This window comes from Gallinula chloropus (assembly GCF_964237585.1).
Source record: "Gallinula chloropus genome assembly, chromosome: 24".
Taxonomy (NCBI): Eukaryota; Metazoa; Chordata; class Aves; order Gruiformes; family Rallidae; genus Gallinula; species Gallinula chloropus.
The window spans coordinates 3,551,254-3,567,297 of NC_140109.1; the positions used below are offsets into that span (position 1 = coordinate 3,551,254).

General features: G+C 59.8%; 1 protein-coding gene across 1 annotated transcript; it reads left to right on the forward strand.

Annotated features, from left to right (window-relative positions):
• Positions 1-218: 218 nt before the first annotated feature.
• On the forward strand, positions 219-9,206 carry TMPRSS13 (transmembrane serine protease 13; the record flags this gene model as incomplete). Its single annotated transcript, XM_084275019.1, has 13 exons — positions 219-239; positions 5,014-5,185; positions 5,533-5,634; positions 6,270-6,392; positions 6,487-6,616; positions 6,898-6,990; positions 7,075-7,118; positions 7,400-7,559; positions 7,672-7,844; positions 8,245-8,343; positions 8,590-8,732; positions 8,869-9,021; positions 9,134-9,206. 13 exons carry the CDS (start codon positions 219-221, stop codon positions 9,146-9,148), a joined length of 1,428 nt encoding a protein of 475 aa, XP_084131145.1. The 3' UTR covers positions 9,149-9,206.
• Positions 9,207-16,044: the final 6,838 nt, after the last annotated feature.

Genomic DNA, 16,044 nt, shown 5'->3' on the forward strand with positions numbered 1-16,044 from the left:
TGTTTCCCATGCTGTGCCTGGAGCAGTTGGGAAACAGGGAGCAGGAGCTGGGCGGCAGGTCAGACTGGTTTCCCTCCGCGCCCGGCGCTGGCACTGACGTACGAACCCGCTCGCCAAACAGATTCTGCCCCGTCCCCAGGGACCTGACTCTGCCCCGCGCCGCGCAGCACAGGATGGCTGTGCCGGAGCTCTGACCCCAGCCCAGCCCGCAGCGGCCCATGGACGGGAAAACCTCCCCGGTAAGGCGCTCCGCCAGCCCTGGCCCAGCGAGGGGTCCCGGGGTTTGCTCCGTGGCCCTGTAGACCCCCTTCCCTCCGGGTTTGGTGGAGGGACCTGTTCTCCCTTCCTGCTCACCTGGGCGTTGCCTTCGCAGCAGCCTCTGGCTGCCGGCGGGGAGCAGGACCTGGGGTGAGCTGCCTGTGGGGACACTGCCCCCGGCACCCCCGTGGCACGGGGAGGGAGGAGTGCTGCCAGCATCCCTGGTGTCAGCCCTGTGCTGACAGGGGAGGTGTCGGGGACCCCCCCCTGGCACTGCTGCTGGAGCTGATGTGCGAATCAGAGGGACTGGCTGGTGGGACAGGTTGGTGCCACTGGTGGGAGCCAGCGCTGCTTGGCATCCGTGGGCCTGCTGGCACTGTCAGTAGTCATGGCACTACGCTGGTGGGCATGGACCCTGCTCCTCTCCCTCCCCCACTGCCCCAGCAGTTTTCCCTATGCTCTTTTTGGGCCTGTTGGTCACAGCTGTGGGGCCATCCTGTCATGAGGAAAACATCCATCCCTGGCTGGGCACTGGACTCAGCCTGCCCGGGCGAGGCAGCGGGTAATTAGTGCTGAGCAGTGCTGGCCATGCCAGCCATGTCTGGAGCATGCAAAGCCGGCAGTGACGGGGTGGATGGGGCTCGAGAGGGGGCAGGGTCACCTGTAAAAGCCACTTTCTTCCTGCCCCTTGGCACACGGGTGCCTCAGGGGGCAGCCAGGAGCAGGGTGGAGGGGGCTCATGTTAAATCCTGGCTGGGTCACCCCCCAGCATGGCTTTGCTGTGTGATCCTGGTTCTAAGTGGCTCTGGCAGTGGGAAGCAGCACTGGTCTTGGTGAGAGCAGGGCAGAAACTGGGATGTCCACCCTGGGAGGCAATTACCCAGTATCGGAAATCCCCACCGGGCCACCTTGGCCTTGTCACTTGGGTTAAAGGGGCCATTAGTAGTCCCGGGTCCCACCCCTGGGACTGCCAGAGAGTCACTTCATCTTTCTGTGCCTCAGTTTACCTGTCCATGGAATGGGGTGAGCAGCGATTACTCACCCCCTGGAACATTTTCTGGGCTCTGCCTGAAGGGCAGCTCACACTGGCAAAGGGCACCCTGTCCCTGGCCAAATGGGCTGTGACTCAGTTGCCTGTGCTTGCCAAATGGCCCTCTTGTGCTTTGGGATCTCTCTTCCCCCTGCGTTGCCCCTTTATGGCATCCAGCATCCTCCCACTGCTCCAGCCCTGTTTGGCCCCAGGACTGGAGGAGGCAGTGCTCAGCTGGGCAGGTGGGTGTCACCAGAGAAGGGGGTGGGGGGAGTGGGGTCTTTGGCATCTTTCACAAGCTGGGAGCGTTGTGTCCCAGCTGAGCACAAGGACAATGTGGCTGTTGTGTGCTCGCTGAATGAATGTCCCACTGACAATGGTGCTGGGCAGCCAGGTGAAGGAGCCGGTTCCCCAGCACAGGGGGCTGGGAGCAGGTGCTGGAGGTGAAGGTGAAGGGGCGGGCTCCCCAGCTCAGCTGGGAAACATGATCACCTATTCAGGCAGCTGCCTCCAGCTTATTTAAGCCAGGATGCTTCTCTTCCTTCTTGCTTCCCCATGGGCTGGGTAGCTGCTGTGCCCTTCTGCTCCTCTGAGACACGGCTGGGTCTGGTTGCAACACCCAAGGTGTTGCCCGGCTTCTGCTCTGCCTCCCACTCTGAAGCTGCATGTGACAGCTGGCTGGGTTCCCTCCCCGCCACACGTGGATCCCGAGGCTCCAGCCCAGCCTGGATCACCATTCCCTTGGTGACTGCCTTCTGCTGGCATGGATTTGGTGGCCTTCCCTCAGCAGCCAGGAGGTCGGTGCACGTGGCAGAGGATGGTGCAGAGGGGATGGGCTTTCTCTGGTGTTGCCTCTGTGGCTTAGGTGCCTTTCCCAGCTCTATTTAAAGCCTCAGAGAAGGACTGAGGTGGTGTGAGTGCTTATGACGAGCTCAGCAAAGAGCTCATGTTGCAGGCAGGCATCGTCCGCTTGCCCCCCCCCTCCCCCCCACCTTGCACCAGGCAGTTTGGGCTGGGCTGGGGGTGAGATGATCAGAGCTGTCCAGGACCTTCCCTCCCCCTGCCGCAGTGCACCCCCTGAATCTCTCCTCACCTTCTTCTCTGGAAGTCAGCGAGTTCCTTTCTCCTGGGAAAGGAGCTGGTTGTGCTGCCCCTCCCCACACCTGACTTTTGGGCTGCCAGCCCGCAGAACAGGGCTTAATATTTTCTTGGTGGCTGGTGGAACATTTGCAGAGAGGACGTCAGAAAGCGGGTTCAGACCGCAGCCACGCGTGTGAGAGAGGCATGGCTCCGGGTCTGACTTTTACTCAAAGTCAGCAAAGGATGAGTAAAGGTTTTGTGGGCAGAAGTTGCAGCTTGCTGTACGAGCATCACGCACGCTGCTGAGCAGCAACACACCTCTGAAGCTGCTGCCTGGCCTCTGCTTGTACAGCAGCTCCATTTGTGCTGGTTAAGGTGGTAGAAGTTTTGTTAGCTCCTGTGACAGGTTTAACACCCCCAAAACAAACCCAAAAGCTTGGACTTTGCACTTTAAAGGAAATAAGTAGCTGATAGTTCACCTGAGTGTAAGAAAGGGCATGTGTTTCCTGCTAAGGAGTGACAAGAGCAACTTAACCTATAGTGACCTTAGGTGTTACTTTGAGATGTTTGGGGGAGGTGGGAGGGCTTTAGCATCCAGCTGAAGAGTTTTGTCTTCAACAGCACTGCAGTTCTGCTGGTCTGGTGGCTGATGGGTTGTCTTTGCTTCAGGAGGAGGCATGGGGAACATCAGAGGTGTGGAGGTAGCGTACGGATGCCAGTGTAAATGATGCTGTCTGGGCATCTGCAAGCCCCTCATTTTCCCAGAGAGGAGAAATCCTGTCCCTGGGAAAGGTGCCTGTGGGAACAAAGCAGCAGTGCAGGACCTGCTGCAGCTCTGGCTCCCTTGCCCATCCCTTACACTTTCCAACACCAGTCCCTGAGGATGCCCAGGGGTGTTTGGTGGTGCAGGCATGCAACACTCGCTGCGGGAACTTGAATCTGGCTGCTCAGACCCCTAGGGCAGGACATGCTCTCCAGCCCTCCTGGCTGCTGTGCCAGCCCAGCAGAGCATGCTGGGGGCTCTCCTGGGCTCCCCAGCACCTCTGGCAGAGGCCAGGAGAAGGCAAGCCTGCAGCATGGCTATCCTGAGCTTGCCCACGCAGTAGCTGTGAAGTGCAGGCGTAGGGAAAGCTGGCCTCTGGCTGCAGGCTGAGTGCATTCAGGCTAGTTATTGCTGTCTGGCAGGGAAGGAGTGGGTGATGCTGTGAAATAGAAACCGTTTCTGCTCTTCCCCTGTGCATGCAGGAGGCAGGGGAGCTGCATGCTCAGTCCCCATGCTCTGATGTGAGCAGGGAGGTGGCTCTCGATGGCCAAGTGGCTGAGCCAGCATCCCGTGGGTAACTGTTGGAGGCATGTGCTGGTGGTAGCCACGCACTCCCTGCTGCTGGCCAGGCCCAGGGGCCAAGCAGCTTCCCCAGGAGCCCCAGGGCGCTGTGCTGGCTGGCTCTGGGTAGAGCTCCAGGCAGCTGTCCCCCATGCTCAGCTGGGGCTGAGGCAGACCCTGTGTGGCCACACCGGGGTGCGTGACTCAGAGAATAATGCCCAGGAAGTTACACCACCGCATTGCAAGCAAGGGCACAGCCGTATTTACAAAGCATGAGCCTGAGCAGGCTCCTGGCGTGCTGGATTCCCGGCAGGAAGCACAAAGTTAGAGCCAATCCAGCTGGAAGGGGATGTTGTGGTGGCCAATGTTCCTGCTGCGCACTGAGCCAGGTGCTGCCTTGGCAGGGAAAGGACTGGGGTGCTTGTGCCAGGCTGGCTGCACTGGGGATGTGCTTCACACACACCCCCCCCCCCCCACACACACACCCTTGGGCGCCTGTTCACCAGGCCAGCAGTGATGCTGTCTGTAAGGACAGACAGTCCAAGGGAGGAGCAAGGCAGTGTGCTGAGCTGAGAGTGAAGTTCAGGCCAGATGATCGCTGCGTGTGCCGGTGCCCTCACGGTTTCCATACGGCACACAGCCTCTGCTCACTGCTGAGGATGTACCTGAGGTGTCACAAACAGCAGAGGCAGCAGCATTTATTGTGGGCTTTGTAGACAGGTCCTCTCTGCAGGAGAATGAGAGGTGGTTGCTTCTGCAAGCTGATGGAGTGCTTGAAATCAGTGTATCTTGAGGAAAGGAAGCAAATGCATATTCTTCTGTAAATTCATGGATCAGGAGTGACACAACAGCAGAGCAGCATTCCAGGGTGCAGGATGTTTCAGGGCTTGGAAAACACTGATTATTAAGTATTACTAAATTACAGCTGGAAATTGCAGTGTATTTTTCAAATGGCTAATTAAGGATAGATGCATAAATTGGGGCACTACCCCCATGGAACTGGGCCACAGAGTGGCCGACCCGATGCTGAAGCAATGGGTTTGGGAAGTTCAGCCAGTGACCACCTAGAAGGGGAAAGCTCTGTGACAGGGGTTTGCAGACATCCCAGCAGTGTAACTCTCCATGCAGTCCATGGCACTGTGGAGGAACAGCCGCCAGCAGCAACAGCTGGCAGTGCCCATGAGCTTGGTGCCGTGCCCTGAAGCCCGGATCTGTGTCACCCCTGCTTTCATGACTGCCTGGGTGGTGGGGTGACAGCTGTGGGGGGACTCTCTGTGGAGGGGAACTGGGCATTGCTAGTAACAGTCTCCCCTGCTCGCAGACCACAGCATCGCCCAGCAGTGTCCCTCCCAGCCTCCATGCCTCCACAGTCAGCAGCATCTTCAGTGCCCGACCTCCACAGCCTCGAGAAAGTGTCCTTGGCATCAGCTTCAAGCCCTACAGCCCGGATTCCAGCCCTGCCCCGGCCCCCTGCACGACCTGTGAGAGCACACGTAAGAGGATGGTGCCGAGGGTGGTCTCTGGCCACCCTGGCCCTGGTTCCACCAGGGTGGGGAGGGATGGAGGTTGACAGGGAGCAGGTCACTGTGCCTGCTGCTGGCACAAGCCTCAGCAACGGGCTGAGGAGTGCCGGGGGCAAGGGAGAGGACAGTGACCACGGCAGGATGGGACGACACCAGGGGGAGATGTGGAATGCGCCTGGCCCTGCGGCTCCCCCCATCACCCCTATCTTCCCCCCGGTCTTGTGGGCCCTCTGAGGAGCTGGGTGCCCAAGCAGTGGGTAGCAGGCACCCTGGGGAGACAGCCGCTCCTCCTGACCCTGCCTCTGCCCTGCTGCCAGGATCCTCCATGTTCAGAGCTCCCTGCATGAGCCAGCGGCGGCTTGCGCTCATCTTCTGCGTCTCCGTCCTCATCGTGCTGCTCATCGCCCTCATCCTGCTGTGTGAGTGGGGTCCCCGCTCGGGGTGGCTCGGGGGTCCCCGCGGGGGTGGGGGGTGGGGTGGGGGGAGACCTCAGAGGGGTTGAGGAAACCTGAGGTGGAAAGTGCCCCGGGGACTCCCCGGCTGGGAGGAGCGGGCAGGGATGCGCTCTTCCCGTTTCCTGTGCGTTCCTGACATCTGGTGGGCAGGCACAGGGACTGCCGGGGGAGAGCAGCGGGCTGGGGTTGGGGGGGAGCTGCGGGCCCGCTCCTTCCCCGGGGCTGGAGTGGCGGGGCTCTCCCAGGGCTTCGGGGTTCGCGGGAGGGACCCACCGGGCAGCCGAGGGTACCGGGGGCATCACTGGGCTCTGCGTAACGCCCGGCTGCCGGGCGGGATGGGGCTGCCCTTGGCGCGGGGGCGAGTGAGAGGTGGGCGAAGCGAAGGAGGGTCGCACCGCTGGGCCGGTGGGGGTGGGCTGCTCGGAGCTGGTCTGGCTGGAACGGCAGCCCTGCACCCGAGAGCTCCCGCCTCGTGTTTGGGAACGCGTGTGCCATGCCTCCTCCAGACCCCAGCAGTCTGGGTGGGCTCGCCGTGCCCGCGCCCGTGGCGCGCCGCTGCCGCCAGCCGTGGCCTCGCCACAGCGTGCCCTTGCTTCCAGTTATGTTCTGGCGGTCCCAGACCGGCATCGTGTACAAAGAGCCTGCTGAGAGCTGCAAGGACAGCGCTGTGCGCTGCGACGGCGTCGTCGACTGCTCCCAGAGGAGCGACGAGCTGGGCTGTGGTGAGGCACCTTGGGGCAGGGGGGGGAGGTGGGAGCAAGGCGGAGCCCCCCCGGGGCACTGGGTGCCGCTGAGCTGACCGCTCCATCCCCACAGTGCGCTTCGCCTTTGATGAGTCCTTGCTCCACATCTACTCCAGCACCGAGAGCCAGTGGCTGCCAGTGTGCAGCAGTGCCTGGGATGAATCCTTCTCCAGAAAGACCTGCCGGCAGCTGGGATTTCAGAAGTAATTCTCTAGGGGGCAGGTTGTCCCGCTCAGGGGTGCTGGGGCCCTGCCAGCCTCCTGGGTATTGGTCTGGCCCTCTCACCCTGGCCAGGCACACAGCCTGCGATGCCCTTTGCCCTGGCATTATGCTCTTCTGCTGCAAGGCTGTTTGTCCAGCAGTGCTCTGGGTGTTCTGGTCCATCCTCCCAGGTTTAGTGCCTCTTTGAGAAGGCAAGGACTGGCTGCTCAGCACCCAGCAAGGGGGAACCTCACCACCTCTCTCCTCTCCCCCCCACTTCCAGTGCATCACAGACCGAATACATCCCCCTGCACGTCCCCGGCAAGAGCCTCACCGTGACTGAAGAGAGAGAGACCATCCAGCAGAGCCTCAACAGGTACCAGACATCGTTGCCTCCTGGCCCTGCCCCGGTGCCAGCGGGCCAGGGGCTGAGTCGTCCTCTCCCTCTGTTCTCCCACAGCTCGCAGTGCCTCACGGGAAAGTACGTCTCCCTCCGATGCACAAGTAAGGGGGCTGGCTGGCAGGGCGTGTGGCCTAGCACACTCTTGGGATCGCTTTCCTCCTTCCTTTGCACAGGGTTGGGCAGCTGGGGCCTTTTCCAGCAAGCTTTCTGGGTGATAGGAAGCTGTGAAGGTGTGGCATTCCTATGGTCTCCACTGGCCCGAGCACTGCCAGTGTTTGCAGGTGGTGGAGGTGATGTGCCCATCGTTGTGTGTCCTCCCCCCGCCTCCCCAGGCTTGCCTCCCCCCTCTGAGCCCTTCTCTTGGCCCTGCTTTCCCCTCCAGCCTGTGGGCAGAGGATCTCTGGCCGGATCATTGGAGGAAAGGAAACGTCTGTGAGCAAATGGCCCTGGCAGGTCAGCGTGCAGTACGGGCCGATTCACATCTGCGGCGGCACCATCATTGACGCGCAGTGGGTCCTCACTGCTGCCCACTGCTTCTTCATGTGAGTGCTGCCACAGGCAGCTGCCTGTGGTGCTGTTGTGCAGCCCAGGGGCACTCGGTGCAGCCCCAGACCCTGTGTCTCACCCTGTGCTGCCCCATGTCTCTTCCCCCAGGAACAGCATGAAGATCCTGGATGACTGGAAGGTGTTTGGTGGAGTCTCGGACCTGAAGCAGCACTCAGAGGGCATCCCTGTCTCCCAGGTCATCATCAACTCCAACTACAGCGATGATCATGATGACTATGACATTGCACTCATGAAGCTCTCCAGGCCATTGACACTCTCAGGTGAGGCTGCTCAGATTGAGGTGCCACAGGGCTGGGCCTGGCTGGGGCTGCTGCTCGGGGGGTGGTACAGAGAAAGCCTGGGAATGGACAGGAGGGTATCTCAGGTCCCCTCAGAGCCAACCCCTGGGCTGCTGCTAGCTAGAGCATCTTGCTCTGCGGTGGCAGCACCACCTTCCCCTGCCTGTCCCCTGGTCAGGAACTGTCCCGTCCTCCCCCAGCAGTGTCTGTGGGCAGTGTGGTGGGGGGCTGGCAGAGACCCTGCCTGGGTGGGTGCGGAGGGGAGTGTTTCCTGTGTTCCCCACTCCTCCCTAGCCCTGGGGCTGGTGACTACAGCGGCTATTTTGCTGCTGGGTGACTCATCCCTCTCTCCTCGCCTGGTTTTCATCATGTCTCCCTCCAGCTCAGGTTCGCCCAGCCTGCCTCCCCATGTATGGCCAGCGATTCCAGACCGGCAGGTCCTGCTTCATCACTGGCTTTGGGAAGACTAGGGAGAACGAAGGTGAGGGAGGGATGCCGGCCCTCTGCGGGCAGCTCCTGTACGCTGCAGCCTGACCTGCGAGCACGGCTCTGCTGTCGCCTTTGAGGGCCATTCCTGGAGGGGTGAATCCCCACCAGTTGCCCCGCTGGCTTGGCAGAAATAAGACCTGCAAGACATGCCAGCTTCTTCCCTTGCTGCTGCCAAATGCCTGGTGCTGTGGAGGGGCCTGGAGGCTCCCCCTGCCCCACGCCGCCTCCTGCCTTGCAGATAACACGTCCCCGAAGCTGCGGGAGGCTGAGGTGAAGCTGATCGACTACAAGATCTGCAACAGCGACAAGGTGTACGAGGGCTACCTGACCCCACGCATGATGTGTGCCGGGTACCTGCAGGGAGGGAAAGATGCGTGCCAGGTGAGCCAGGGGCACGGTCCCCAACAGGCAAGGTGGCACGGTACCCGCAGGGCTACCGGCTTTACCTGCATGCCCCATCTGGGAACCAGTAGAGGGGCATCTCCTGTCTCCTCACTGCTCTTCCCTGTTGCACTAGGGTGACAGCGGAGGTCCCCTGGTCTGCGAGGAGGACGGTCGCTGGTACGTGGCTGGGGTGACGAGCTGGGGGACAGGATGTGGCCAGAAAAACAAGCCTGGTGTTTACACACGAGTGACAAAGCTCCTCAGCTGGATATACAGTAAAATGGAGGTGAGGCTGCGCTCAGGCACAGGGACCTTTGTCCCGTGCATTGAGAGAGGGGCTGCCTCTCCCCAGCGCAGCCCTCAGAACCTCACCTTGCTCTCCCCTTTCCCCCTCACAGAGCGAGAACGACTAAGACTGGAATGGGCACTTGCCTGGGCTGTGCCTCTCCAGCCGGCACCGGCCCCTGCCCTCAGCTGCTGCCAGGGCACGATGCTACCAGCAGATCCCCCACCTATCTCCGGACTGTCCACACAGCCAGGGACCTGCTGCTGCCCCAGCCTCTGACAGCACAGCACCTGTGAAGTGACTCTGACCTTGCCCAACATGAGGGGAAGTGGCCCGGCAGTGCCTGGGCAGAGCACCCAGCCCTGCAGTACCCATGCCAGTGGCTGGCTGTGCTGGCCAGGAGGCACTTCCTTGCCCTGTGTCTGTGGATGTTCTTGTGTAAATAGATGTGTGTGGGCAGGGGTATTGTGAGTGCTTCCTGGTGGGACAGGCCTGCAGCATGCTCGGTGGGCTGGGGGCTCCAAACGCTGCCCCTCAATCCAGTGGCGGGTTGTGGATGGAAGCGAGGAGCAGAAGAGCAGTGGGGCACCCATGGGGAGGGAGCACTGTCCTTGGCATGCCGCTGCCGGGTCACGGCTGTGCTGCCTTGGGGTGTGGGCTGGGGCTTAGCATGGTGCTCCCCACATTCTCCAGGGAGGGCTGACCCTGAGGTGCCGTCACACCACCCCCGGGGAGGAGCAGTAGCTGCTCTCACGTTTGCAGAGAGGATTAGGAAGTGGCTTTGAAGTGATGTTTCTCCTCGTGACAGAAGTACCCGTTTGTTTTTCCATGCTGTGGACGTGGCCTGAGCGAGCGCTCCCTCCCAGGACTCCTCACCCCCCACCTGCTCCGCTGAGGATTTCGGCAGTGGTATGGGCAGGTCTGTGCTCCGGGGGTGGCTGTGGGAGGTGTGACAGCAGCCAAAAGCCAAGCTGGAATGTGATGCAGAGCAGCCACCCCCCCTTGGCAGCACCCAGCCCCTCGCCAGCAACAGCCAGCCCCTGGCTCCCACAGCTGTGTCTGTTCAGTGACCGCGCTGGATCGCTTCCTCCTCCCTCTGGTCGCTGAGCACGCAGGGATTGTGCAGTCGGCCTCCCCACCTCCCTGGCCACAGCAGAGCGAGGATGCACTTCCCCCTGAGGAAGCGAGTGCTTCCCTCTCTCTGGGATGCTTCGAGGCACGCGAGGTGCTACAGCACATCCCCAGGTTGGCAGCGTGAGCTCCCGAGCCTGGCTGCCCGTGGCTGAGAGGCTACTCCTCTCCTTAGGCACAGGGCCAGCTGCAGAGGGGCCTGGGGTGCCTAGCCACTGCACCCTCAATAAATGTTTTGGTAGTGCTTCACAGGGAGATGACTCTTTTGGGCTGTCTGGAAAGGGAGCTGCTGAACCCCAGCAGCCGGGTACTGAGGGAGCCTTAGGGAGCAGGGAGATGTCAGCCTACCCCTGGGCATGGCCCTACCTGGCCCCTGTGCTGTGATGCTCCAGGGCTGTCACTCCCCATGGCTCTTTGGGCCAGGGCTTGTGTGCTGTTGTGGGTCCACAGGGCTCGGGTGCAGTGAGCAAGGAGGGGGTGTCATAGCTGTGTGCCCCCATGCAACCCACAGGCACGAGTCAACAGGATGTGCTTGGCACCCAAATGCACACCTGCTTCCAACCTGTCATCATAGAATGGCATGGCTTGGAAGGGACCCCAAGGGTTATAGAGTTCCAACCCCCCTGCACTAGGCAGGGCAATTTGTCCTCTGGCTGTTGCTGTTTGCATGGGCACGTGTGATGGGGCAGCCTTTGGCAAAAGCTCTTCGTGCCCTTCAGCCTCACGACTGGGGCAAAGAAGTTAATGGGAGCAGCAGATGATCAGGTATGGAGCTGTGGGGGGGGGGGGTAAAGCCTCCTGAGGAGGATGTGCCTGGAGAGAGCTGTATCAAAATTCAGCTTGGGGCTGGTTTGGGCCAAAATGGAATGTTCTCCTAGGAAGGCTGCACAGCTTTTAGAGTTGCCCCACTCTAGAGCAACAGCAGTAATGAGCATTTAGCCTGGAATCTTCCTTAGGAGTACTACCAGAGCAATTGGCACTTTGCTCCAAGGAGATCAAGTGTGCTCCCTCATCCAAAGCTGCCTTGTGCATCCATCTATGCCAGCTCCAGCTGCCCCGCCCCCATGTCCCCCCATTGCAGCAGAACAAGGGGTACCCTGCAGCCTGCCTCTGCTTCCTTGGGTCAGAGGTTGGTGTGGGGTGTGGGGGTTGGCTGAATCCTGAGCGGAGAGCTCAGAGCTGCGGTTGTCCAGCAAGTTGTGCTGAGGAAAGGGAAACATCTGTTCCCCAAATGATGCGAGTGCTGGACTTTGTCTGGGCCAGGGGGACTGCTTTCTGACCCACGTCAGCTCTTTCTGGACTGGGAAAGACTCATTTCCCCTAAGTGTGCAGGAGACTGCCAGCTCCAACCACACACAGGCTCTGGAGCTGCAGAGATGAGAAGTTCTCGGGGTGCGTGGGCTGATGCAGAGATGTCCCCTCCTCACCTCTTGGGAGCATCTCCTGGGTTCCCAGAACCATCTCTCTGCTGTGGAAAAGCTTACATGCAGGCAGAGAGCTGCGGTTTGGGTTTTGGGAGAGCAGGTCTAGCCTGGCTCTGGGTGTGCAGAAAGCACCTACCCTCTCTCCCTGGGACTGGGAGCAGGGCCCAGCTTGCAGGGTGGTGGCTTGGCGGCTGCTCTGGCCCTACACTGAAACAATAAGAGCTGCTGCCTTTTGGGAAACACTGAGTCAGCCTGACCTCAAATAGCTTTTCAAAAGAGCAACCTAGAAACCTCCCACGGCTTGTGTGAGCCTCCTGTGAAGGGGGTGTGGTGGCTGAGGGACTGTTTTCACTGTACCTTGTAGTATTTTGCAGCTTGGAGGGGGGGGAAAATCCTCCTGCCAGCAACGAGCGGCCGCAGCCCAGGCCCGAGTGGGGCCTCGTGGCCGTGGTGCAAAACACCAGTGAACAGCGCCCTGACCCACGGGGTTTTGGCAGTGGCAGGAGAGGGACCAGAGCCTGTGGGCGTGGGGGGGGGTGTATGTGCTGAGCTCACGTTAGCAGGAGAGCCGTGGAGGTGATGCTCTCACTGCACCCCGGGTTGGGGTGAACCTGAGGGGTGTGGGGGGCCAGTTCAGCTTCCCAGGGGAGGGAGGGAAGTGAGTGGGCCAGGGTGTGGGCTTGGGGGCTGCTCAGCTGGGAAAATGGGGAGCTGGGCCCACAGCTTTGCTGGGCGCTGACACAGCTGGTGTTGCTTAAATAGCACCGAAAACTGCACCTAAAAATGGAAGTGTGAAACGGGCACGGGGCAGGCCCAGCATGGCCGCGGGGTCGGCGTGTGCGAGGTGGGGCCGCTGCGCAGGCGGCGCGGCCTGTGTGGGCTTGGCAGCCAAGCTCACCCCCTCCCCCCCGAGCCAGAGGGGTCTTCCACAGGAGGAGGGTTTGGACGACCCTGGGGCTCCTCAGCTGGGGATGTGGGGATGCTGGTGCCTCGGCTGCGGCGGGCTGCAAAGCTGCAGGCCTGGCTCTGCATTTTCCCAGCTGAGCAGCCCCCAAGCCCACACCCTGCCCAGTTGAGACCGTCCTGGTCCTGGCTGGGGTGCTGCTTTGGGTGCTGCCAGCCCTGCTGGCATGGGTGCCTGGCTGGCACTGCCAGCACCTGCTTGGAGCCAGCGGAGCACCGGCTGTGACTGGGGGGGTGGAGGCTTTCATCCCAGTGCCACAGACCTGATGGAGCAGGATACAGGTGGTCCAGCACCATGTGTGCTGGGTGTGAAGCATCTCAGGTGCCCAGTGTTAGGGGCTTCTTGCTGCCCCCACCCCTGGTCACCACAGAGACCCTGGGGGAGGTGAGTGGCTCTCGCTCCTTGGCACACAGAGACACTGCACCTTTGCTCAGCTGACCCCTCTGCAGCACCGAGGCTGAGGTGTTTGGAGTGGTTTTGATAACCAAAAGCGGTTGAGATGGAGTAAGAGCACCCTGCATGACTTCCTGGTGTTATGACAGTTTGATTAAAGGGTGAATTGAGCAGATCTTAAGTTAGAGACCCAGATTGTGTTTGTCCAGAGGTCCTCTGGGATCTCAAGGTTTCTGCCCGTCAGTGTCATTGTGTGCAGGGCAGAGAAGCAGCTCGTAATGTTTCATTGCCATCTGAGATGGCATGCTGCAGAAACAGCTCTTTTAAGAAAGAATAAAACAAAAAAAGGGACCGAATAAGAGCTGATCTTGCTGGAACTCTGTTCCTCACAGTGGTGCTATTGCAGTGTATGGGGGACCTACTCCTCTGCTGTGGATGCCACCTCCTCTGAGGTGCTCTCTGAAACAGTCTCTCAAAGCAAAGGAATAATTTCAATCCCTAATACAGATTTAATTTATTTTTCCTAAACCTGACATGCTGTGGTCCCTCCTCTGACAGGCACGCTGCATTGTCCCAAGGGCTGAAGTTTTCTAACCAGATTAGAAGCGATTAATTTCTCATGAAGCTGCCTGGCCACGGCTGTTGTGCTCCGCTGTTCCCAAAGACAGATGAAGCACATGTCTGGCACACCACTTCACCTCTGCTCTTGAAGCCTTTGAGCGAGAAGGTCCTGCTGTCTGTAGCCCCTGGGGGAGCACAGCCACGGTGGGTGTGAGCCGGGATCTGAGGGGCCTCCCAGGACCAGCCCGAGCTGTTACCTGCAGCCCTCGCAAAGCCCTCGTGCTCGGCACCCTGAACAAGGGGCAAGGACCCAGTAGGGTCCCCTCTCCCTGCACCTCTGCTCTGTGGAGCAAGCTTTGCCTCTGCTTTGGCTCCTCTCACTCAGAACCGCCTTTTCCCCAGCATCCAGCCCATCAGGATCCGAGGGAGGAAACACCATTCCAATGCGGTTTGTTTTGCTGATGCCTTCCCAGGCAGCTCCCAGCTGTGGTGCCTCCCTCCCTCCCTCCCTCACCCACGTTGTTTGTCAGGCCCTGGCTGCAGGGCAACAGCCCCCTAAGCAGGCAACCTCCCCATAAACACACACCAAGCACACTGTGCCCTGCTTGGCCGCATCCGCCTCGGGAGCATCTTCCAAGCCGAGGGGTGCTGACTGTGGCCCCCCACATCTGGTTGGGCTGTTTCCATGTTCCTCTGTGCTTTGGAAACCATAGGCCAGCGTCCCCAAAGGAGCATAAATTACACAAGTCCAGCCGGGCGGGCACCATGTGAATTACTGCCCATTAGCAGAGCTTCCCCCGAGCTCTCCTTTTATAGCACTTTGTTCTGTGGTGTCAAAACGGGTTTGTTTATAAGGATTCGGAGATGACGTTTCTCTACAAAAATGTTCTTCCCATAGTTTGGGATTGGTTCCCTTCTGCACTTGGTAACATCATTGCTTGGCACGGAGTCGCTGGGCTGCTGGCTGTGTGTGACTGGTGAATACAGTCCTCGGCTTCGTCAGTACAGCCCGCTGCTTTGTTGCCTGCTCCCAGAGGAATTCAGAGCACAGGGAGTGACTCCAGCCTGATGCATGATGATGTTACTGTGTTCAACACAGCCCTATGGCTACGTACAGCTTTCGTCGCTGCTCCCTTCTCTTTGTGCCGCTGAACGGGCAGCTCACAAACACCTGCAAGCTCAGCGTGCCACAGGAGGGAACCACCTGAAGGCTGGAGAAGGAAAGTTCTGGAGAGTGGGAGGCTCCTTTCCCACTCCCTGCCAGGTTTCGATGCCCCGAGAGCGCAGGCAGCAGATGAGCTCCATGGCTGCTCCAGCGTAAGACAACAATGAAATTGTGCCCTTGCTAAGCTACTAGCAGCTCCTGCTGACTCAAAAAAGCAGGAGCAGATCAGCCCAGCTCCCTTAGCATAAATCACCCTTGCCTGCCTGGCCTCGGTGCTGCTGGGTGGCAACGCACCAGCAAACAGTTTGGCCCAATTTTGCCAGAAAAGCAGCTGTTTCTGGGTGCTGTTCCCTCCAGCAGCGCAGCTCCGTGGGGCAGACGTTCACTGTGGCCAAGTGCTGGAGCTGCTCTCTGTCTGTGGGCGCAGCACAGCCCAGCCTTCACTTCCCACACTCACCGTGGGGGCCCCTGTTTTACCCCAGCTAGTGCAGAATAAAAGACTCCACTGCCAGGTTTTTAGATTCTACTTGCCTTGGGCAGCACCCTGCCCATCTGTAAGTGAAGAACTGAAGGAAAACGAGTGCACACCACATCCAGCCAGAGCCAGCCGTGCATCCAGCCCACTGCCTGCATGGGGGTTGATGTGTGTGTCTCTGCAGACACCCACCACGCTTGCTGCAGTCCCTGGGGCATGGTCGTGGCAACAGAGTATTCTCACCGTGTGCAGTGGATAATAACAGCCCAGGACCAAGTAGGGTCAGAGAAGCCTGGAACTTGATTATAATGGCTTGATCCCCCCCATCTTGCTCACTGCAGGGTAACCGACAGCCTTATCATGTTATCCCTATGCATTAAAGAGACTTGATGCTGTCCAGCCCTTCTGCTTTGGTTCTGTATCTCTTGACCCTTCCGAATAATTGCCTTGAAATGCCAGTGCTGGTTTATTTTCTTTTTATATTTTACTGGAAACAGGGAAGTGAGTGTACAATGGACTATGGGCCATTACTGTCTGTGATGCTGATTTCTATCTGAGATGCATTTGAGTTCTTAGGGGCTGAAGCAGCTCAGCGGTGACAGCATCGCCAAGGTGTTTTTTTCAAGAAGAAATGGCTCTCCAGGGCCTCAGCAGGAGCCAGACATGGGTGTGCCAGCCCAGCCTGAACAGGGGCAGTGCCCCACAGCGCTCAGACCTCAGCCACTGCCCAGCACTGCGCTCAGCACCCTGTCACCCCTCGGATGTGGTGCCTGGCCTGGGGGTACCTCTGGGTTTTGCTTGCTGAGCACTCTCGGTGCTGTGGTTTGGGCAGCTCTGGGGAGCTCAGGGCAAGCCCCCTGCTTGCTGCCCTCCTGCCACTGATGCCTACAGCCGCAGAGCAGTGCCCCTG